Genomic DNA, 25,944 nt, shown 5'->3' on the forward strand with positions numbered 1-25,944 from the left:
AACAGAGCTGCAAAGAACTGCAGATGCTGACGGCACCTTGAGCAAAACACAAAATGTTGTAATAACTCAGTGGGTCAGGCAGCATCTGTGTGGAAATAGATAGGCGACGTTTCAGAAGAAAAGCCCTGACCTGAAATGTCATCTATTTATTCCCTACACGGATGCTGCCTGACCTGCTGATTTACTCCAGCATTTTGTGTTTTGCAACAGTTGCAACAGCATAGAAGGCAACAGGAGGCTAGGTCAGAGTGGGAGTGGGATGGAGATTAGCAGGGAGTCTGAATTGCCTCTGTAGATTGATTCTGGCATTCAGTAAAACTGTCACCAAATCAGTGTTTAGTTTCTCCAACTATAGGAACTAAGTGACACAACTGGGCGGCCATTGTGATGCAGCAGTAGAGAAATGAATTTAACTGAATTTTATTAGCCAAGTATGTGTACGTACAAGGAATTTGTCTTGGTGCATTGCTTGCAAGGATAACAATATGATATACAGTAAACAATTAAAAATAAAGCATTATAATTTAAACATGTGAAGAATAAAATAAAATACCAGAGCATAAAGGAGCTGAAAGTTGTAAGGAACTGAAAGTTGTAAGGAACTGTAAGTTGCTGCCTTACAGAGCTTGCAGCGCCAGACCTGGGTTCAATCCTGACTATGGGTGCTGTCTGTACGGAGTTTGTACGTTCTCCCTGTGACCACATGGGTTTTCTCCAAGATCTTCAGTTTCCTCCCACATTCCAAAGACGTACAGGTATGTAGGTTAATTGGCTTGGTGTATTTGTAAACTGTCCCTAGTGTGTGTAGGATAGTGTTAATGTGCAGGGATCGCTAGTTGGTGCGGACTCGATGGGCCAAAGGGCCTGTTCCCGCACTGTATCTCTAAACCAAATTAAACTATAGCATTTCTTTCATCAGAGGGCGGTGAATCTGCCGAATTCATTGCCATAGACTGCTGTGGGGGCCGTCAATGGATATTTTTAAGACAAGGTTTGACCGATTCTTGATTAGCAAGGGTGTCAGAGGCTATGGGGAGAAGGCAGGATGATGTGGTTGAGAGGATAAAATAGATCAGCCATGATTGAATGGAGGAGTAGACTTGATGGGCCAAATGGGCAAATTCTGCTCCTAAAACATATGTAGAGATGACACTGTGAACGTCCCAAAATATAAATCTCTTCTCTGCAACTTAAACCAAACTTGTTTCCCTATTCTGTCAAGTAATTTTTGAACCAAAACCTCAACTGTTTCTTTTTTCGCAGATGCTGCCTGACTTACTGTTTATTACTTTTTATACTTGTTAATAAAGTGCAGGATCGAGCCTCACGTAAGCCACAGGGGCGCCATCCTTTGGTAATAAACAGAACTGCAGCATCTAGATTCCCCAACACATCTATCTATGTATGTAACTTTGAACATCTTCGATGTACATTGTGCACCATTCAAGTGGAAGGTACCAACCAGATATAATCTGAAGAAATATAACTTAATTTTAGGATTAAATGTGATAAAGTGAAAGGAGATTTGCAAAGATAAAACACCATTTCTGCTTGATCAATCATATTTCAATGTTCTTCATCCAATGTTCTGAGAACAAAAAATTCCAACATTGAAATATAGAGCAAGTATTTAGAGAACAACTTAAAGATACTCATTCAGATATTTCAGCATAAACAGATCCAAGGAGAGCCCATTCAAATTTTCTAAACTTAAGGCTAAATGGCGAGTTTAAAGAAACTAAAGGAAGGATCAAATTAAAAGAAAAACCATCAATGGTGCAAAGATCTGTGGTACGCCCAAAAGCTGGGACCTTTTGATATCCAGGAAAGGATGACTTGGACATGGAGAAAATAAATTAGAGAAATAAACTGACAGGAAATATGAAAATCAATAAGAAGTGCTTCTACAAATAGTAGTAAGTACCTGGCCTGAACAATGGTTGAAACTCTGTAGCTTGAATTGCACAAAGATAGACACAAAAAGCTGGAGTAACTCAGCGGGTCAGACAGCATCTCTGGAGAAAAGAAATAAGTGACATTTTGAGTCGAGAAGGGTCTCGACCCAAAATGTTACCTATTCGTTTTCTCCAAAGATGCTGCCTGACCCATTGAGTTACTCTAGCTTTTTGTGTCCATCTTCGGTTTAAACCAACATCTGCAGTTCCTTCCAACACACTTGAATTGCAAGGCATATTAGGCCTTGGACCAAATGCTGAGAGATGTGATCAATACAGAAGGTTGCCCACTGGTTGGCATGGACATGCTGGGTTGAATGGACTGACCCATTTCCATCCTGTATGATTCCACAACCCTGACTGCAAAGTGAGGACACAAATTAGTTATCAACTGAGAAAGTGACATTTAGCATGACATTTAGAATATCATCGCATTCAAGGAGAGTTTGAAATGAAAGGGAAATGGAGTTTGACAAATTTACTCGAGTTCTTTTGAAGATGTGATGAGCAGAGTGAATAAAGATAAATCAGTAGTATAGCACACTCAGATTGCCAAAGGGTAATCGACAATGTGCCAAATAAAGAGTTCACGCAATTGGAAACTAATATTATCCTGACTAACCAATGAAAAGGTGGCGAATAAGCATTGGCGTTATACAGCACGGACACTGGCATTCTGTCCCACCTTATTAATGTCAACCAAGATCAAGCTAGACCCATTTGCCATGTTTGTCCTGCTAAACCTCTACTATCCATGTACAACCTAAATGTCAATTAAAACATTGTAATGATATCTGCTTTTACAGTTTCTTCTGGCAGCTTGTTCCTTTCACTTACCATCTTCAGTGTGAAAAAACTACCCCTTGGCTCCCATTTAAATCATTCACCTCTCTCCTTAAATCTGTGCCCTCTACTTATAGACTCTCCTACTCTGGGAAATAGACTATGATGAATGGAAGCAAGTGTGACCAATGCCTTCTTCACTTCTCAGTATACCTGTGTTACACTTTCAAGAATCTATGTCCCTATGCCCTCAGTGTCTCTGCTCTGCACCACTCTCCAGGGCCATTCCATTTACTGCGCAAGTCCTGCCCTGGTTTGACTGAGCAAAATGCAACACTCCGCACTGTCGGAGGTAAATTCCTTCTTCCATTCTTGATCCACTTCATCCAGATCCTGCTGTAATCTTCTTCACCGTCCACTACAATAATTTGGGCATCATCTGCAAAGTACTCTTTTCTAAACTGATATCGCATCGCTACATGGATTGTCCGTGCCATTTTACGTAATTTGTATTTAAAATATTATAGTCACATTGTACTTAAATTTGATTTTAAATATTTGCCATTTTACATGAAAGTGTAAACTATGTTTTAGACTTTTTTTTTAAGCAGTTTCAGTTATGATGTTTGGAATACCCATGAGAAGAAATGCAAGGGCTGACAAGAGATGAATCTTTTATTACCCTTTCTGAGTTATATAACAAGGGTTACAAGGTATCTAATTTCTTTATCCCAGTCTGCAATAGAAGCTGTACTGGGACATGACCTTGACATTCCACACCAACCATTTACCAAAAGGGAAAGTTGCCATGGGGCGAAAAAATACTATATTAAAACCAACTTTCCAAATAATCAGCATTCACACTCTGTTTCAACACGAGGACAGTTAATCTACAGGGAGACATTGTCCACTCAGTCTTTTTGCTTTAGTTCATGGTTTGCCTTGTGGAAACCAATGTAAAATTAAATAAAAATGAGATGGGTTTATCTGAACTGTTCCAATGTAGCTCAGAACAGAAAGCAAGAACTCATTGACCAACGCTATGGATGGCAAATTACCATACTATAAACAATAAATCAAGGTTTCAGTAGGTAAGAACTTGATTAAAATTGAACTCCTATAAGCAAGATTTTATCTAAAATCTGATAGCTCTGTTAACAATACAAATAATAATTAAAACTAATAAGAGAAAAGTGATTCTAAGTCCAGTTATAACATTTGCATTGACAGTTGTCTGTTTCCAAAGTAGGCTTTGAACACTATATGCAATCCATAATCAGCATTACATTCAAATACCATACAAGATAAATATTCATTTAACTTTAAGGTTTTGGTTGCTGTTGTATTCAACTTGACCTTTATAAAAGTACACACCCAGCCAGAAGTGCGTAGAATGTCATAGTGCAGCAAATTCATTTAAGATGAGTTAAATTATGTGAAGTAAAATTTGAGTGGTAAATTCCTCGCTGGGGCAATGTCAAAGCACAAAAGCTGAGCCAATCAAGTCTAACAGACAATATAAATGATAATATTAGTAGTGGTTCTAACATCACCCACTTGGCTCCAAAGCAGTGTCTTTCAGCATTACTTGGTATCAGTCATTCATGCCATTTCAGAATCTTAGACACAATTTATCTGATTCTTCAGCGTAGCTCTGAGAAAATGCTGCACAGTCTGAGATGCTTTCCTTTAGATACAAAGTGCTGGAGTAACTCAGTGGGTCAGGCAGCATCTCTGGTGAACATGGTTAGGTGTGTGTTGGGAACGAGTTCAATCACAGACCTTGAGTAGCGACTCCTTGGATTACCATAACGTGTCTGATTTGTTATTTTATTTGGATGCTTGTGTGCTGGGGTGAGGATGGAGTGGTTGTGCATTTGTGCAGGGGAGCAGACAGCCCAAGCCTTCTGATCAAAAGAGCTTGGGGAAGTTAGATAAGGTGCATAGCATGACGAATCAGCTGGGGAACAGAGGAGACTGATGACAGAAAGTGCTGTGCCAACTTGCACATATCCAGGGGAGTATCAAGAAGTCTTGGGGATTTTTTGTAATTGAGACTTCACCCTTGGACCGGGGTCGGAACTGGTGCCAGGAAAATCTGCAAGCACACTGCGGACTAAGCCATCAGTTCTTGAAGGGGGTCCACCAGGCATCGTCCAGTACAAATGTTTCAACTGTTGGAAAGGTTGCAAAGATTGAGTGATATGTCTGTGTCTTCTCAGCTGTCGAAATCAAATAGTCACGGTCAAAAGTAACTCAGTAGTCGACCATTACAGTGATGTTTCAGATCAGCATTCTGACCTGAAACATCACCTATCCATATTCTCCAGAGCCGCTACCTGACCCGCTAAGTTACTCCAGCACTTTGTGTATTTTTTGTAAACCCTCATCTGCAGTTCCTTGTATCTACCTCTATGCTTTCTTTCAGCCAAGGTGCAAAAACATGGCTCACCCATTCTCTCAAATTGAGGATGGCTCTCTGCAAATTGTTAGTGGATATGACAAGGTTTTGCTTCCTGCCAACTGTGCCAATAAATTAGTATGGCTGAGTTGAACTTGCATTTACAGTATATTTGTCAGAGCTCCCTGTAGCAAAACACTTCGGAATATTGAGAGGAGGCATTAAATTAAATTTACCCTTTATAGAAGTTTGTGTATTTAACTCTACACTATTTCACAAACAGGTTGGCTGTGCACTCCAGTACTATTTTGAAAGAAGCACGGTGGGCAGAACAGTGTCACAGCGGGGACCAGAGTTCGATCCTGACTACGGGTACTGTCAGTAGAGCTTGTACGTTCTCCCCGTGACCGCGTGGGTTTTCTCCGGGTGCCCCGGTTTCCTCCCACACTTCAAAGTTTGCACGTTAATTGGCTTCGGTAAAATTGTAAATTGTCCCTAGTGTGCAGGATAGTGCTAATGTATGGGGTGATTGCTGGTCGACTGAAGGGTCTGTTTCCTCATTGTATCTCTAAACTAAACTAACATTAAATGCACAATGTTTCAGCTAAAATTGCAAACCAAGGTCCTACAACATATTCTGCTGGATGGTGATTTGATTACAGGTCTTAAGATAATTTGCTTCAATTCCTGACCTAGATCCCCCATTTATCAACAAGTCAAGTCAAGTTTTATTTGTCACATACACATACCATGATGTGCAGTGAAATGAAAGTGGCAATGCCTGCGGATTGTGCAAAAAAAAAGTTACAATTACAGCATATAAATTAAAATGAAAACAGTAAATTAAATTATTCCCTGGAGTTATAATAGTTAACAGTCCTGATGGCCTGTGGGAAGAAACTCCGTCTCATCCTCTCTGTTTTCACAGCGTGACAGCGGAGGCGTTTGCCTGACCGTAGCAGCTGGAACAGTCTGTTGCTGGGGTGGTAGGGGTCCCTCATAATCTTGCTCAACAACAAGTAGCCCAAGTCTTATTGCCGCTTGGGAATACCCAGAAGAATTGTTATATTTGCCACTATAACTAACACCAAAACTGTGAAGATTCATTGCATCACATGCTTCAGGATATTTTAAGATGAAGGCTGTCATTTCAGTGTGGTATTAATAATAAATGGAAAGAGAAGGATTAGATTGGCCCAGTGAATAATTGAAAATAGCATTGGGCTCGCTGGAGGGCAAAAAATAGAGGACCTGAAAATTCCAAAGTCAAGAGGGCCACATGAAATAGATTTGAGAAACAAGCAGTTAGCTGATGTGACTTTAAAGTCGGCTCACATGGCCCACCAAGCCCGCGCCAACCAGTGCTCTCCCCATATCCTCGCACTATCCTACACGCTAGGATCAATTTACAATTTCCAGAAGCCAATTAAACCACAAACCTGGACATCTTTGGAATGTGGGAGGAAACCAGAGTATCCAGAGAAAACCCACGTGGTCACAGGGAAAATGTAAAAACCGCATAGACAGCACCCGTAATCAGGATCAAACCCGGGTCTCTGACGCTGTGAGGTAGCAACTCTACTAATGCGCCACCATGCCGCCCTGGTGTGGAAGAGACAATGGAAACATGCTCGTTGGACTTTTGTAGATGTGAAATAGAAATATATTGTCGGAAATATAAATTCCCCTGCAATAAAGTTAATGCCCAATTGCTGGGAGCTCATTCAGCCAAGGAAATAACATTTACTGGACAACCATTGACCCCACTCCAACAATATCCTTTCTTGTTAACTACGTGAAAAGAAAAGTGTTGTATCTTCTTGTAGATTTAATGATTTGGACACCTCCCATCTCAGCATCGACGAAACAAGGTTCTGAGATTTATGGCATATAAATCCGTTGTAACAGGCAACAGAAGAGTAATCGTTTTAAATAGACCATGGAAATGCCATTTCCAAGCAATTGTGCAAATTATGCCTGACAGTTGGAACATTGCACATAGAGTTGATGAAACAATGAGGTGCTACATTCCTGGGTCTCAGGAGAAGCAGGTGCAGTGCCTTTTATTTTTGCAATTATTATATTTGGATTAAGTCGGCAAGAATTAATTTTGTCGCTTTAGATAATAAAGCTTCCATTTCAATCGTTTCTAATCAGTCTGAAGAAGGGTCTCAACCCGAAACGTCACCCATTCCTTCTCTCCCGAGATGCTGCCTGACCTGCTGAGTTACTCCAGCATTTTGTGAATAAATACCTTCAGTTTCTAAATACATTGTAAGGTGTATTAATCAATTATAGGCTGTTTTCCAATGAAAATGGTGGAAGTAAACATATACAACACATAATTCAGAAAAGAAAAACTATATAAAGTAGTAGTTTTGTTCTTCTGATAGTTGCACCGACTAGAAAATGGGATGATATATGTTTTGAACCATATTATCTTTAATGTCTGGTTGATAAGTATCTCGTTGATAACAGAATAATTTATCATATGCAAAATAGTTGGGTTTTAATTCACTTTCCTCTGCCTTTTATAATCTGAGCATTAGAGGTAATTATAATTTGTGCAAGGGCAGAGCCCTGTGAATGCATGTGCATCATTTAATACCATTAAGGAATATGTAAAGTTGATTTGCTTGTGCTCTATGACTAATACATGGTGAAGGCAAATTAAGTTTGAACTAATCATTATAGCAGGATGTATTACACTAGAACTATTAAATCTGCCTTATTATGTAAACAATTGAATTTAATAAAGCAGCATCCGATAAGGGGATTCTTTTCTTTCTAATTTAGATTAGAGATACAGCGTGGAAACAGGCCCTTCGGCCCACGACACCAGCGATCACCTGTACATTAGTTCTATCCAACACACTGTGGGCAATTTACAGAAGCCAATTAGCTTATAAACCCACACGTCTTTAGAATGTGGGAGGAAACCGGAGCACCCGGAGAAAACCCACGAGGTCACAGGGAGAACGTACAAACTCTGTACTGACCAGCAGTCGAGGTCAAAATCGAACCCGGGTCTGCGGCGCTGCAAGTCTTTCTAAACTATAAATGAATGTTAAGGTTCTAAACCATGAAAGCTTTTATACATCGAGGATACGAGTAGGATTTTCATTATTATTTCCGGTTAAACAGTGGTAACTCACTCAAATGTCTTTACATGCCCATCAAATACGACCCGTAATAATGTCTACTATTAATTAATTGCCATTTATAATGAATTAACTTTTAATGAATAAACCAGAAATTGTCCAACATTACAAAATAGACTGCAGATTAGATGCACTTGTGCCCGAGGGACTTGAATCGGCAACTACCCTACTGAACAAAAATCAAATAATAGGTGTCACATTCAGAGACTTGACACAAGCACAGAAATGCTGAAGTGCTGGACTGTTGAAGGCCCTACCTGTGGGATGGGACAATGAACAAGAACACATCCATTTGTTCTCACATGGACATATGAAGTTTACCATGCAGTGGAACATATGGTCGGCTAATCAGCAATTCCACAGAGGACGTCTGCCTAGCTGCTGCACCAGAGTTGTGGTCAAATGGGCGCTGCGTAATACTCTTAAGCCAAGGCATTGGATGCACTTTGTACCTGGCCTCTCAGTTTTAAGTCAGCTGCAGTTGGCACTTACTGTAAGTCTGTCCAGTTAAATGGAGACCATAAGTTATAAAAGTAAGTTTAACCGAGTCTTGAGATGATTTGTCTTTATTTTTCCCTGGATAATTATGTTTTTTTTTTTTTTTTAATCTTTTTTAAAAAAATTGCGAAATCACTTCCAAACATTTTTGCAAGTGCTCGATTACGAGACATTTAAAAAGTGAAACAAGCTGTCGAACCCTGTCAGGGCTGGTGCAGCTGCTCAGTGTGCATCGTGCAGAGGCCCAGTCGCCTGATGCATCCACAGGACAGTCACAGAACAGAGGCCTTGACTTGTGTGGGATAGTAGTGCTCAATCTGGGCACTTTAAACATTTCAAGGAGTATTTATTCCACAATCTGCATCACTAAAAATAACTGCGGCAATATTATATTCCTGTACACGGGATCTGACTGTGTGCATCTTGACTGCTGCATTCTGTTGATTAAAGCATTGAATGCAATTTAGAAATTCTGTGGAGCCCCGAGGAAGATATTACATTAATGCATGTTACTATTTTGCTAGCTACAAGATGCTAAGTGCCATAAAAATAACCATTAGGGAACATTAATTTGAACTTCAGTTACCAGTGAATTTAATTTATGTCTTTTTAGGTGTACAAGAAACTTGCATTGTTACATGCACACAAATAACATGAGTATTTAAATTCTACCCTTTAATATTGGATGTTCAAAATGTCATAAGTTATAGGAGCAGAATTAGGCCCTTTGGCCCATCAAGTCTACTCTGCCATTCAATCATAGCTGATCTTTCTTTCTCGCTCAACCCCATTGTCCTGCCTTCTCCCCATAACCCCCGACACGCGTACTAATTAAGAATCTGGCAATCGCAGACTTAAAAATATCTATTGACAGCCTCCACAGCCATCTGTGGCAAAGAATTCCAGATTCACCACCCTCTGACTGAAGAAATCCCTCCTTATCTCCTTTCTAAAGGTACGTCCTTTTATTGAGGACGTGTGATACATTGATCAAGAGAGGATTGCCAATCTGCTCACAGACCTCTATGAATGCTTTTCAAAACAAGACCCATGACCCCAATTTAAGGAATGTTACTCAGTTTCACTCTTTCCACAGACAACGCTAACGATTCTAACAGCTGCAAGGTTGAGAACTCAGCAATTGGACAAATGACTAAATGATAACGTCCCACCTCCCCACCGTAAAATAAACTTTAGAGTTTATACTTTGACAATACACCAGTTCAATATATGGACACAAAATGCTGGAGTAACTCAGCGGGACAGGCAGCATCTCTGGAGAGAAGGAATGGGTGACTGAAGGAGGGTCTCGGCCCAAAACGTCTCCCATTCCTCCTGTCCCGATGAGTTACTCCAGCATTTTGTGTCTATCTTCGGTGTAAACCAACATCTGCAGTTCTTTCCTACACAGATTAATACATGGACTCATCATACTCACGCACAAAAGACTATTGCATTACAAAGTAGTTCATAAAATCTTAACCATTCAGATGAACTCAATTATACCCAAGTTTTCCTTTAAGGAACTGAAAGAAGAAAAACAAAATCAACACAGTTTTTTCCAGAAAAAATAAATTATTAACGATTTCATTTTATCCACAACTGTAAAGTAACTGTTCTCAGGTCTCTAATAGCCAATTAGTAAGTGGAAAAGTTCCATTTAATATATGCACACTTATGGAAAACATTAGATCATCAGTAACATTTAAAAACGCTGATAATTATGGAATAGCTCATTTATAAATCAACTTTATTTCTCTACACCTTCTTCACCCCCAACACACCAAAGAATTTAAGTTTATTTTCTACACTTCACCGAGAGTTGCTAGGGTTTGTACTGGTTTAGAGAATAAGTAAAACAATCAGAACCAATGCTGTTGGCAGCAATTCTTCCATGCACATAGGATCACCCAATTCAGCTGTAGCAATCTTCCCACACTTCAATTAGTTGAGAAAATCAATTGCTATTATGCTGCTTATGCTCATTTTTAACCACAATTACTTTATGCGTTCAAACCCATAGGACAGATACCAATAAAATCTACCGAAATTTGACTGTGCATTTTAATTACCCACCATTTCAGTCTTATGATAATGCTAAGTGTGCAGTCAGGTTTTGAGGCCATTGCCATTGCCATAGCCATGGGGATGTTTAGGAAAATCAGGTAACTTTTAGCTTGGATGGTGGTTTTCGCATGCATGGGTGTAGGGTGATGGTTCTCCCGTGACAGGGAGCTCTGCAGTGGTCGACAGATGTTCATGTCCAGTGGCAGGGCAATGCCAGGCGACCTGACTGCAGGTTGGTGACATGAGACGGGACCTGCAGCCTTCATTCTCAAATTCTGGTGGCTGATTGCCTGTGAGTCAGAGTCTTCCTCAATTTAAGTAAGGCAAGGTGGTGAGTACTTGGCAGGGGTTTCATGTCTCTGGAGTCCAGATTTGACTAATTGCATTCCATTTTGCAGGGTGGCACAATTGCATGGCTAGTAAAGCTGCTACCTTACAACGCCAGAGAACCCAGGTTCGATCCCAACTTGGAGTTTGCACAGTTCTCCCTGCGACTGTATGGGTTTCCTCCAGATGATCCAGCTCCCCCAAATGTGCAGGTCTGTAGGTTACCTGGCCTCTAAATTGCCTCTAGTGTGTGCGTAAGTGGATGTGAAAGTGGGGTGTAAATAGATGATCGTTGGTTGGCATGGACTCTGTGGCCCTAAGGGCCCTTTTCCATGCTGTATCTCCAGACTAAACTAAATTAAACATTTGCAATTATCTTCAGATCCAAAGAAGGGCACTGCTGCATGAGAAAGACCATCAGCCATTCAGTCAAAGTCTTGTTAACATGAGAGAAGTCGTCTTGGTTTGCAAATCCCCACAAGAAGATGGTAGTTCCCACTTAACCCATCTATTAAACACCCACATCCAAACTATCCTTCATTGAAAACTAGCAAATAAATGGGAACAAAGTTACCAATTACTGAACAATTATTAATATATATATTGCCAGACCAATATGGGTATACCTTACTAAAATGCACCTCGAAAACAAATTAAATAATCTCATCAATCAATTGCAAATTATGTAAGCAGCCTCAGATACTTGTATTGTCTGAGCAAATGTAACTGTATAAGTTCCAAATCAATCTAAAAGTTGTTTTTTTGTTCACAGCAGACCATTAATTAATGCAATCTTGAACTATGTGGTCAAAAGAGAAGACATTGACAAGTCTTCAATCCGCAATATCAACTCTATCTGAAGAAGGGTATCGACCCAAAATGTCACCCATTCCTTCTCTCCAGTGTTGCTGCCTGGCCCGCTGAATTACTCCAGCATTTTGTGCCCATCTTCAGACCTGCACGTTGGGGATGCAGGATACCTAATCATCTGGAGGAAACCCATACAGTAAACCAGCATCTGCAGTTCCTTCCTACGCAACATTAACTGTTCTCTTTCCACAGGCATTACCTTGCCTGCTAAGTGCTTCTAGCATTTTTGGTTTTTGCATATCCTCAGGTTTGGGGATCCTACCTATTTACAGTGAGAATGTGATGTTGCCAGGTTCTGCATCACTATTCCCCTCTTCGAAACTCAACCTTTTAGCAAGAGAGTATGAGCTTAAGTGTTTATGAGTGAAGACATTTCTTTCCTCACTAAGCAATTCAGTTTTGGAATTCTCAACCCCAAAAGAATTGTAGATAATCAATTCAAGGTAGATTTGGAAGGATCTTTGGAATCTAAAGAAATAAAATTATGCCGAGCTAGATCAGTCATCTTGCATTAAGGCAGAGCAGATTTGACAGATTGCATGACATACTGCAATTCATTTTTGTTCTTACGAATGGCCTAGACATAATTTAAATATTGTTTAAATTTTAAAGTGCAGTAAAATAATCATTGATATTAATGATGAAAATGATTACTTTGCATCGAATTTTCAAAATAAATTAATTTGGCACTTTAGTAATTAGTATCTATTGCCATTTTTTAAACAAAAGGCTCTAATGCTTACCTCAGTTCCAATATGAAGCAAGTACATAGATGATTCATATGAATCCAGTCATGGAAAAACATACACTTGGATGTTGGATTTTAAAAGTAAAATCAGCGACCACCACAAAATGTTTAAGACTTCTACAAAGGTGATAAAAGCTCCAGATGTGCCAGGGTCAAAATATAGCTGGTACACACATATATTTTGTGGCCATATCACAAACATTTTCCCTTCAAATAAGATTCGACTGCATTGTTTTAAATTGGAAGCGAATATTACACTCATACTGAGAAAGAAAATTAAAATTAATGAATAGATCTAATTTTTTAAAAGAGACATTAACCCAATTCCTTTAATAGAAATCACAATGTGAAACATTCTGGGATTTGATGGGGAACAGTACAATTTTATGTAGGAAAATAATTTATTTTTATTCATAATATATTTTTTTACATCCTAAACAGTTCCTGAGCCTCGCAATAGTGGATAACCCCAATGTAATTGCCTCCACAAAAAAGACCTATTAGCTACACTACACCAGAACAATTGGCAAAATGTACACAAGATGGACACCTTGCACAGAAACCTTTTTAAATGTGTATCATACCAGAGCACACTTCCAGAAACAAGTTTAAATAGTAAGACACACATCAGGGGGGCAGGAGTCAGCAGGTTACTTGTTTGTGTGGATTACTGGGGGGTTTTCGGAAGAGGTGCTCTGCTGAGGATTTAAATGAGTATGACAATGGTACTCGTCCGAAAACTCAAAAACAAGTCATTTATTTTGCAATAAGGCATAGCAATCGCAGATTTTAATTAAATTTTCACAGGCAGAACGTGTGGAAAATTGTCAACGGCCTCTCCCCCCTACATTTCAATTAGATACACCGGAGGACCTAAACCCAGCTCTGTGGGGAAATTCTACTTTCATTAAATGCTGCATCCAAAATGGTGCTCTTGATGTGGTCTCAAACTGTTGAAGATTAGATTAAAAAAAGCAATCCAAATTGTATGTGGAATGAAGGGAATATAGATGAACAAGAGTTAACTTTCCTGCAATAGTCCTGTAAATCCTATTACAGTCATTACCCTATTGAGTTAGGGTTTGGCCAGCTCAAGGTCCTTCAGTAAAATAACAGGTTTAAAAGTCCATTTCTTTGTTTGACAGCATTTTAAATGTTGCATTTCGAAAACACAAGGACAATTTTGGGAGTGTTTTCTGGTGTAATAGTATGCAATCAGTTCAACTCAAATTATCTTGCTGATCGTGGCTATGCAGAATAGAAAGCAAGGGAACAGAGAAATCTAACGTTTAAAATAAAATACACACTACGTCTGGAGTGTAGACACAACTTGAGTTTTTAACGTGCAAATTAACGACCGTTGTCTAAAAGCCCCTACATAGAGCCACATTAGAATCATCTTAAGTAAAAACAAAAAATGTTGCAGATCTGGCAAAATATTTCAACTGTGAAGAGCATACCCTTTGATGGAAAATAATTAGGACATATAAAGCCCCAGGCCAGTGTTGTAGCTTTCGAACAACTAGAGTATGTACATAGCAGCTGAATTACTACATCGCCACCAGTTAGGTGTCTGACTTGCAATTCATGGTTCAGATATCATTACATCTTAGAACAGAATTCAGCCAAATCCACGCAGCATACATACATGACACCCTCTCCTCCCACCCCCATTGCTTTAGTACTTTCAGCACTCAGCCTTAATTCAGCGGGGGCTTTCTTGCCACAGGCTAGAGGCCCATGAAGACTTAAATACACAAGTTTCCATTTAGGAGCATGGTTGCTGCCGACTCATGTAGTGATTTGGACCCATTCGGAAAAGTAGTTTATACAATTTCAGTCTTTTGTGGTGATTAAACAGACTAGACTTTAGTAAAATGCACTCAACACATAATCTTCAATGCCGTGCAGTGCAAAAGATTTGTGAGATATCTTTACGCTTTTCTGCCTTATTGGATAAACACAAGATCCATTGCCACATTTAGCACGGGTCAGGGCAGTCTAACTATTGTACAGACTAACCCCACTTTAATTAGCAGGTAGTGTCCAAATCCAAGTCTGCTCCATGCAAAATGAATACCTCCGAATTAAAGCCAATGATGCCATATACAAAGTTTTAAAAATAACTCTTCAAAGATACTTTGACAGTCAGCATCAAAGGTATGTAGGTTAATTTGACTGGGTAAATGTAAAAATTGTCCCTAGTGTGTGTAGGATAGTGTTAATGTGCGGGGATCGCTGGGCGGCGCGGACTTGGTGGGCCGAAAAGGCTTGTTTCCGCGCTGTATCTGAAATATGAAAAATATGAAAATAAATTGCTATTCCAAGTAGGTACGATGATAATAACAATTAGAATCTTTAATAAACTCAACTTTTAAGTAGTATCACTTTCAGCTAGGTCATTTTTGTTAAAGATAGACCCAAAAAGCTGGAGAAACTCAGCGGGTCAGGCAGCATCTCTGGAGAAAAGGAATAGGTGACATTTTGGGTCGGGACCATTCTTCAGACTGAGTCAGGGGAAAGAGACTCTTAGTCTGAAGAAGGGTTTTAACCCGAAACGTCACCTATTCCTTTTCCCCATAAATGCTGCCTGACCGGCTGAGTTACTCCAGCTTTTTGAGTCTAACTTCGATTTAAACCAGCATCTGCAGTTCCTTCCTACACAGACTATTTTTTTTACATTATAGTTGCATATTCTCAATGCTTACCTAACCAATCTCTGAATGTACACCCACTGTGAAGTTTATATTGCTATTGCTTTCAAACGAAATAAGTTCAAAATTAAAAAGATGAATTAGATCTTAAAAAAACTAAAGCCCCGAATCACGTCTATTTATTTTTAAGATTGAAAGAGTGGACCAGTAACATTTTACATCCCAGCAGCAATTATAAGCAATATTTGTTTTATGGAATTAGTTGATAAAGCAAACGGATTTAAATTTCATGAGTTTTATTACTCCCATTTCAATGCTATTCCATCGATGGTGGATAAATCCTAGTGCACAAGCTCCCACCATCTTAAGACATATGCAGATGAATTGGTACATTGTTTAAAGCTTGGCATATGCTCAATTAAATATTACGCCGACTTATTTGCATTTGCTGGTGTATTGCAGAGCCTCTGATCAGGTTATTGAATCAGAAAAACATTCCATCCAATATATTATCTGCAAATACTGTCTGTGATTATGTACTATTTTTATTCCAATCCTATGATTCAATATTTTTGCCGAACGAAGAAACGAATGGATGCGTGCAACTCAACATGTCTTCAACTCAAAGTGTGCCTGCACACTTCTGTGAAAATCTACACGGTGACAAATTTCAGAAAGCTACACAATCTTGGCACTGAAAATTGGAACGCTAGGCTGCAGGAGTGAAATCATTGGAAAATAAAATTTTGCACACAGACCCAACTGCAAGAATAATTTCTGGAGAGAATAAAAAATACTTCCACAGAACCAGAGATGTAAAACAGCAAATGTATTCCAAAATTGGATGAATGTACATCAAACAATGGTACATTATAAATTAAAGACAGCATGAAACACTTGTATGATTAAACATGGGTTTAAGGAAATCAGAAAGGTCCAAACATGTAATAAATACAAAAAGAAAACTGAATTAAATAAAAGACACCTTAATATGCATATCAGAGTGTGGCCAACTGCAAACTTCTAATAAAATAGTAACACTGAGCGATTAAAACAAAAATCATGTATGTGAATTCCCTAAAAATTGCATTGCAAATGATTATGTCCAAAATTCAATATAATAGAAATTAATGAAATTGAGCATGCACCCTCAAGCAATAATTTTATAATCTGGAATAATCAAGCAACTTTTTGCCTGTAATCAAGTATTTTCTGCACAACAATGTCAAAAATGCACTATAATAGTACAACTACAAAACATTTTCTCGCACGATTATATATGGCTCAGTCTTCTCCAGAGGTTGAGGTTGGTAAAAAGGAAAACATAAGAACCAATGGTCATAGGAGGTCAGTAGTGTCAACATGACAAGCCTCAAGCAACTCAAAAAAATGCTCAGTAGATTGGGCAGTTATTCCCCCCCCCCCCCCGAATATTAAGAGTGTGGAATCTTGGTAAAATGTGTCACCATCCAGATACTTTAAATGAAGTGTTTGGGCAAATATTTAAACCAAACACATACACACATTAATACATATTCTCCCACTGCATAGCTAGTACTTTATTCATATTACCACTGGAATGTTGAAAGGAGTTTTAATAAATTTACTTTTATAAACCTTAGCCACCCATCAGATGAACAGCTATTGAACAGTTTGAGAAGTGTACATTTGTCCAATGGCTTCATTATGTCAGCAGCAGTTAAGAGCTGGCGGGCATTGCAACATTCTATGGATGCTGCACATTCAAGATCCTTTCACTCAAAAACAAAGGTTGCTTTGAACTAGTCTATTAAAATAAAACACCATTAGTTCAATTCTAAAGAAAACTAAATACTAGCCAAAAGCCTCATTCCCTTCATTAAAAACTGCCTGTAATCCTAAAGATCAGTCCCCTTCACCCAGTTGACCATACTTGTGAATAGCCAATTTAGCAGCCTAATTGTACTGACATGTAAATGTTAGATTATCAGATTTACATTTATATAAAAAATATCAAAAATCAAGGCTATCATCCACATTGTTCCACGTTTTCAAGAGTTAGATTTAGTTCAGCGGTAAAGGAATCAAGCGATATGGGGAAAAAGCCGGAACGGGGTACTGATTTTGGATGATCAGCCATGATCATATTAAATGGCGGTGCTGACTCGAAGGGCCAAATGGCCTACTCCTGCACCTATTTTCTATGTTTTCTATGTTTCTATTTCAAAAGATTGACAATGGTCAATTACCCGAGTCAAAATAAAATCGTTTCAATCTTTTTAATATAACTTCTGATTCTGGGTAAAGGACACATACATTGACAGGGATCCTTTCACTAGTATAGTATGTACAAATGGCCTCAAACCTTTTTTTTTTTAAACAGAATATTCTTGGTCACAAATCCCTCATGAACTTCAGGTAAGATATATAATATAGGCAAATATAGGCAAGACCGCCAAATCAATTACTAAAATCTTGAAATCCAATTGAACGCTTCAATAATCACAATTGATTGCTTCTACCTTGCCCACACAAGAGCAATATAGTGCGTTTTACTCCGGAACAATGAACCGCTTTGAAAATGTGGATTCCAAAAAACTTTTGACCCTTGCTCTCAGTCAAACTATCTAATTCAGAGTTTTAACTCCAAACTAGACAAAAACTGGATTACTCTATCTGTCCTTTTCAGTAACCAAAATATACAATTATCATCTTCAATAAATCAAAATACAATTTATAAACAGGTTTATAATGTGCATTAAACATCAAAAGTGGGATATTGGGCATAAATGTGGCAAATTCAATAAACTAACCGTCTTCAGTAGAATTACATATTTAACTTTTCCACCACAAAGAACATTACTCGTTGTTTTACATGTACGAGGGCCATGGTCTTAAAAGTTCAATTTACTGAATTTTGATTAGGACAACAAATCCAAGTACAGCTGTGATGAGCACGACTTAAGATGGTAAAGCTTGGAACTGTTAATGCAAGATTAGCAAATGTGGATACAATGCAATACTTGATCTACTTGAACAGATGTTGGTACAGTTGTTGATAGGTGCGTCGACTAAATGACAGATGCACTGACTGAAGTTGCCTGTTCCACTCATTTAATTACTCACAAAATCACAGCAACAATTTTTGCTTCTGCCTCAAAAACATTGTGCCATAAATGAGCTTGCACAAGATGGGACTGGTCAATAAATCTTTATTCAAAGCAGAGCACCGTTATACAGCAATACCTTCAGTTATTTCAAAGTAAAACTAAATTCACCCAATACAATAATGGGAAATATTCAAATGATGAGTCCCATTATCCCCAATGTCTACTGAGCGAGACTTAATTTTGGGAAAATGAGATGAACACTCAGCATTAGCAGAATTTTAAACAGTGTTCAGTAAATTAAGATGTTTCTTTAAAGAAGCACCAAAAAAAAAAATCAGGTAGAATCAGCAGTATAATTAGTAGGCTCCCTCAACAAAAAGATGTTCATCCAATCCAGGCATTTTCAATTAAAATCTTTCAATTCCTCTTCCGGACACCAATTTTGTTCATTGTAAAAGTATTTAATCATACTCAGTTTTACATTTCCAGTCAAGAGTTGTTTTTTTTGTTGCAATCTTTGAATCTCATAACCCCTGTGACATATTGGTTCAATCCCTGACCCATTACATTGTAATAATCCAATGTGTCACCTGGGTAAAGGGAAGGCCCAATGAGCACACAATTTGGATACAATTAGCTGGTTTTATCTAAGAGTCTAGATGCTGGAATAATTAACCTTGTGAGAAAAAGTCATGACAAGGTATTCCAGTGCAGTTTTGTTGATAATTACACATAATTTTAACTGAGCCATGAGGGAAGTCAAGGGTTCATCATTCTGTGCCACCACAATGCACTGCTTATGATCTTAGATACATGGATATGTGGAAACATGCTCTGAAATTGAGTAGGGCTAAAGAAACCATTTATATAATCAAAACACAAAGTAATTCAAATCTTACAAAATCAAACTTCATTTTACACTAAATTTCTTTACTGATATTCTGTCAAGTTGCGTGCAAAATAACTTTGAACATTAGACCCAATAAGATCGGGGATTTTTGTTGCACTCTCAAGTGTGGTTTTTGAGAAGCTTCCATGTTTCAGGTCAATACAAAGCATTCTGGTTTGTCTACCAGGTTCACACACATTTTCACTATTGACGATCAGATGCTGCACTTTTGCAGAGGACAATGCAACCAAAATTTGTGATTGCCTGGACCTCTTATACACTGTTGGTGTAATTTAACCAAACTAAGACTTAATGTCACACCCAAATGTAAAGGGAACCAAACAATGTTAAGTATTGCTTGCCACAGCTGTTCCACCCAAGACTAGATAGTTTCCAAAAAGAGTTGGAAGACCAAAGCTTGAAGCATTACCACCGGTTATACAATTTATTGCTCAATTTTCCAATGTAGAAGAAAAGCCTCAGTAAGAGTTACACAATTTCTCAGAAATATTAAACTTCAGGTACCAAAAATCTGTTCTCTGCTTGAAAAATCTTTCAACACAAAAGAGCCCAACATTCCAGAATTGATGGCCCATACTTTAGTGCCAAGTAATCAATATAGTTATTGCAAAAACAGAAAACACTTGACAATTTTAATTAGAAATGGTACAATTTCAAGTTCAGAATCAAAATGGAATACAAAGCAATTTTATATATATTTATATAGTCTCTGATTACATTTTTAGGCATGAACAAAAAATGCAATCCAGAACAAATGGAATAGTAGTGTTCTATACATGTACAAATCACAGCTTATTGGATGTGCATTCTGTACTTCGAATGTGATTAGATTTCACCAGTGGACCAGCTGACACCCCGTTTGAACCTTCAGTTTTGATGCAGGAGTATTCAATTCACAGCGTTCAACAGATCTAAGGTTAAGAGCACACAAAACTGTTAGAAAAAAGTGGTCAATCACTATTTCTAAATATAACCAAACAAATCTAAAATTTCATGGAGTTATACTATTAGCACAGAAAGGGTTACTTCAGCAACATACTATATTAAATACATTGAAATTTAGAAAAAGGACATTTAAAAAAAAATTAACTTGCTGGAAGTAAAGAAACGATCCATAATTGTTTTCTTTGTTTCCCTTTTATACCTTCCGATGAAAATGCACAACTTAATGAATCAAGCAAAAAACATGGAATGAGAATGAACTGCCAGAAAAATCATCTCCAGTTTTTTTAAAAGTTGCATTTAAATCGTGAAACACCTGATAGATTGAAATTTGAAGAAGTCATAAAGTGACCTGACTTGGCTCCAAATTACCTCCTCAATTTAGGGGCAATTTGGGATATACAATGAAAGCTGGTAATGCTATTGATTAATTCATTCATATATATGATAAAGACAGTGTATCTTGTGGGAGTCACTGAAAAGGTCAACATTTATTGTCCATCTCTAATTACCCTTGGGGAAAGTGGCAGTAAACCACCAAACTCTTTCTAGTGAAGGTAATCACTAAAGGTTGAGCCGAAGAGCTTATTTCTATGCTCTGTGACTCAAGATAATTTGGTGTAATGTTCCAATAACAATGAAAAAGGTGCAGAATACGTTTCCAAGTTATAATGGAATGAAACTGGAGGAGACCCAGTGGTAGTGGTATTCCAATACTCTTGCTGCCCTTATCTATCCTAATGCAAAAAGGTAATTGGTTTGGTAGGTGCCAAAGACCTATTTGGAGTGCATTTTGTAGATGGTACACACAGCAACAAGTCTGTTAGTGGCGAGAGGATTACATGTCTAGAATGGTAGGAGTGATACCAATTGAGAAAAATGCAATATTACGGCTCAATCAAGATATTAAACTGAATGGATTGAAGTCATTACAATATCAAGTGACTATTGTATTCCTTGCAATTACCTTCCATTAACAGGCTTCAATGTGTCATGTACTCTTTGTCTAAAGATCCACCAACAGTATGGTTAATGCTCCGCTTTTGTGACGTACTGTTAGAATGTTGTAGATATTGGAGCGGCCTCTTCCCTTTAGAAAATGTAAAGCAAAACACAAATTAGTTAAAACCTGATGAAATCGCCATCCTTTGCCAAGTTTTCAACTTAAAAAATTATTCATTGGCCATCATACACACTGAGACGATAAATGTGTAGGAAAGAACTACACATGTTAGTTTAAATTGAAGATAGACACAAAATGCTGGAGTAACTCAGCAGAACAGACAGCATTTCTGGAGAGAAGGAATGGGTGACGTTTCAGGTCGAGTCTGAAGAAGGGTCTTGACCCGAAACGTCACTCATTCCTTCTCTCCGGAGATGCTGCCTGTCCCGCTAAGTTACTCCAGCATTTTGTGTCCTCTTTGAGACGATAATAGACAATAGACAATAGGTGCAGGAGTAGGCCATTCAGCCCTTCGAGCCAGCACCGCCATTCAATGCGATCATGGCTGATCACTCTCAATCAGTACCCCGTTCCTGCCTTCTCCCCATACTCCCTCACTCCGCTATCCTTAAGAGCTCTATCCAGCTCTCTCTTGAAAGCATCCAACGAACTGGCCTCCACTGCCTTCTGAGGCAGAGAATTCCACACCTTCACCACTCTCTGACTGAAAAAGTTCTTCCTCATCTCCGTTCTAAATGGCCTACCCCTTATTCTTAAACTGTGGCCCCTTGTTCTGGACTCCCCCAACATTGGGAACATGTTTCCTGCCTCTAATGTGTCCAATCCCCTAATTATCTTATATGTTTCAATAAGATCCCCCCTCATCCTTCTAAATTCCAGTGTATACAAGCCTAATTGCTCCAGCCTTTCAACATACGACAGTCCCGCCATTCCGGGAATTAACCTAGTGAACCTACGCTGCACGCCCTCAATAGCAAGAATATCCTTCCTCAAATTTGGAGACCAAAACTGCACACAGTACTCCAGGTGCGGTCTCACCAGGGCCCGGTACAACTGTAGAAGTACCTCTTTGCTCCTATACTCAACTCCACTTGTTACGAAGGCCAACATTCCATTGGCTTTCTTCACTGCCTGCTGTACCTGCATGCTTCCTTTCAGTGACTGATGCACTAGGACACCCAGATCTCGTTGAACATCCCCTCTTCCTAACTTGACACCATTGATAAATGTCAAGTTACTGATACAACTGACCAAAGTTTAACCTGCTATTTGAATCTGGTTCTTTTCCTTTCCCCTTCTAACTAAAAAAGTGGAAAATGACAAGATTACTTAGAATACAAGACCCTACATTTCAATATATGCCTAAATGTTACACTTATTAAAAGACAAGGATTTTATACAAATCCAATTCTCCAAAAATAAAACAAAAGAAGACTTTAAGATATTTTGAATTTAATTCAGTAACAATCTAGGTTACCTTTTCAAAAGAGGAGTGTTCACAAAACACTATTCTTGATATATCAGCATTAAAATAATTTTTTCATCATTTTTAATGTACTTACTAGTCTATTGACAGTTTAAACAAAAAAAAGAGCAAGTTAACAACTGGTTCATAAGTGATAGGAGCTGAATTAGGCCACTTGGCCCATCCAGTCTATGCCATTCAATCATGGCTGATCTATCTATTCACAAAATGCTGGAGTAACTCAGCAGGTCAGGCAGCATCTCGGGAGAGAAGGAATGGGTGACGTTTTGGGTCGAGACCCTTCTTCAGACTGATCTATCTCTCCTCCTAACCCCATTCTCCTGCCTTCTCTCAAAGACCCCTGATACCCGTACTATTCAAGAATCTATCTAGATCTGCCTTAAAAATATCCAATGACTTGGCCTCCAGTCTTCTGTTGTAATAAATTCCACAGATTCACCACCCTCCAACTAAGAAATTCCTCCTCATCTCCTCCCTAAAGGAACGTCCTTTTATTCTGAGGCTATGACCTCTGGTCCTAGACTCCCCCACTAGTGGAAACATCCTCTCCACATCCACTCTATCCAAGCCTTTCACTATTCGGTCATACACCGCATTATCTGCACCCAACCTATAAATCACACGATGGCTCCAGATTCAATGCAAGGCAAGGATGGAAGTAGGTGACTGACCTCAATGAGAATTGTGTGTAGGAAGGAACTGCAGATGCTGACTCAAACTGAAGATAGACACAAAAAGTTGGAGTAACTCAGCATTTTGGGTCGAGACAGAAAGGGTCTGAAGAAGGGCCTCGACCCAAAACGTCACCCATTCGTTTTCTCCAGTGATGTTGTCTGACTGCTGAGTTACTCCAGCTTTTTATGTCTATCCTCAATGAGAACAATATCAACCACCTAAGAGGTTAAAATAAATGACTTTCGTGGGATCTCCAGAGGGGAAAATAGCAATAATTTAAGATCAATCTTTGTCAGGAAACCCTTGCATCTTTGTGAATTAGTAAGCACTCTATAGCTAGATTTAAGCCAAAAGCAAACAATGTGTGGTACAATGCACCATTACAATATTCAAATGAATGAAAATAATGCTAAGACCTTAATGAATTTAACTCAGGTTTGATGGCCAAGCCATTTGCATGCATGGATATGGAAGAGCAGTGAAATTTTCATGGGGCTTTTAATCATATTAACTCCGACCAGCTTTCAGACAACAGGAGCATATGGATACTTGGCCATATAGGCCCTCAACTCAAGCAGCACCCACATGCACTTCCCGCAGAGTTATTAGAAAACAACCTACCAACCCTTCCTTCATTAGGGCACCTAGCCAATCTTCTCCGACGCTGCCTTTTCCATAAAACTCAAATTGGAATGCAAATTACATTTGCTTTTGTACAGCAGGCACATGGAGATGGTTCTTTGTATGAATGTGCAAGTAAAACTAAGACTAAGGTCAGATACCAACTGAATCTAGGGCGACATTTATTTTAACTGAAGCTACCCAATTAACTGATATGATTTTGAACATACAGTTTTTGAAAATAACTTTGCTGGCATTTAAAACCTTTGCGGATAGCTGTCACCATGATGTCACCTCCATTCCAAGGGATATAGCTCTTGCCAAAATTATATTTAATCTTTTAGATATATGGGAACATATTAAAGTTGTAAATCATAAAATTTTACCTTTTTCACCAAGAAAATGGGCTCATCTAATTCACATTAGAGTGGTCCCTCTCAAGAGAGTGGCAAAAGTGGAATTAGTTAGTGCTTCCTTCAAGCATCCCATTGCCATTTACTGTGTAGGACGATACTTATCCCAAATGGCCATTTTTGATATATCATAAAGCTTCAAGAGCCTTAGAACAGTATAATGGAGGAGTGTCTGGCTTCAACAAAGCCACGATAGTTAGTGGCAGCATTGATCATTGCAATGCTGTTCAACGCAAAATTAATGTTCTTTTGGGGAACAGAGGACAGATTAAAATACCTTCTTCTGGAACACTGATGGTCTTTTGAAAAGCCGTGAACAATTGGAAATGTGCATGAATCTTGCAAAATATCAAATTATTGAACATAAGCAGTTAAACCAGCCATTACCTAATTGTATGAAAAGGAACATTTATTTCAACAACTAGCCCCACCTTTTCCCAGCACAACAGCTGAAATCATTTTTTTTTTTCAGGGAATAGTGGCTGTCCAAAAGCTCCCACTTACTTCCCACAGGCTTTCAAATACAAACAACGTTCTCAGAATGAAGACCCGGAGGATTAATGAATGCTTAGCTGTTGGATACAAAAGCATTACCACTACATTTCTACAAATGGCATACCAATCCTATATTCTAAAGCTGATACTCTGTACATAATAAACACAGAGCCACATCCAACCAATTGCATCCTTAAAGTTTACCAATTAATTGGCTGGAAGATGTGAACAGTTGCTTTGCAAAAATAATCAGTTTTTCCATACCCTCTGCTGACAAATCTCAATGCCCTATATGTGTCCCAAGTTGCATTATGACCAGAAAACAGCAGGGGAAAATGATCATGTTAAAATTCAGGACAGGAAGATGTCATTAGCATTTCTGATCTGCCAGGGCCCTTCTCTGGCTACCATGACTATTTGACAGCCTTCATTGTCACCACTGCTGACAATCGCTGCAAAGTGCAAGGCAGCAAGTATGAATAAATTGCATTAAATTAAAAGCCACAAGCTTGATAAATCTCTACAGTAGCATCATAGTCTTGTCAGACGTGATCCTTTCCGAGCAGCTGGCTGTATTTTTCAGACATCAACCAGCAAGTCAGGCAAGATGGAATGTCACCACCTTGATCGGGGCAACTGATGCAAAAATAACAGGAAATGAGTGGCACCAGAACTTCCCTGTCTCCTCTGGGCAACAAAAAAAATCAGCCTGATGAACAAGCAGTGATTGGAAACATCATGGGCTAATCAAGTTTGCTGAGTGTAATGCATTTCCCATGTCACTTCTGATCTTTCATCCAACACAATACTCAGCCAGGAGAATTCTGTCACAGACCAACAAGGCCTGCTTGTAATTCAAAGTGCTTTAGGATACTTTGGGCTTGA

The 25,944-nt window shown here is 38.7% G+C and overlaps 1 protein-coding gene across 3 annotated transcripts in view; it reads right to left on the reverse strand.

The window, feature by feature from the left end:
• Positions 1-16,395: 16,395 nt before the first annotated feature.
• znf217 (zinc finger protein 217) overlaps positions 16,396-25,944 on the reverse strand; it is a 62,896-nt gene continuing 53,347 nt past the window's right edge. For all 3 annotated transcript variants that reach the window (XM_078418987.1, XM_078418986.1, XM_078418988.1), the window contains exons 5-6: positions 21,373-21,495; positions 16,396-20,374 (exon numbers count right to left, since the gene is read on the reverse strand). In XM_078418987.1, coding sequence (XP_078275113.1) covers positions 21,389-21,495 — 107 coding nt within the window. In that variant the 3' untranslated portion in view covers positions 16,396-20,374; positions 21,373-21,388. The remainder of the gene's footprint in view (positions 20,375-21,372; positions 21,496-25,944) is intronic.

The sequence above is a fragment of the Rhinoraja longicauda genome, chromosome 22, assembly GCF_053455715.1.
Source record: "Rhinoraja longicauda isolate Sanriku21f chromosome 22, sRhiLon1.1, whole genome shotgun sequence".
NCBI lineage: Eukaryota > Metazoa > Chordata > Chondrichthyes > Rajiformes > Arhynchobatidae > Rhinoraja > Rhinoraja longicauda.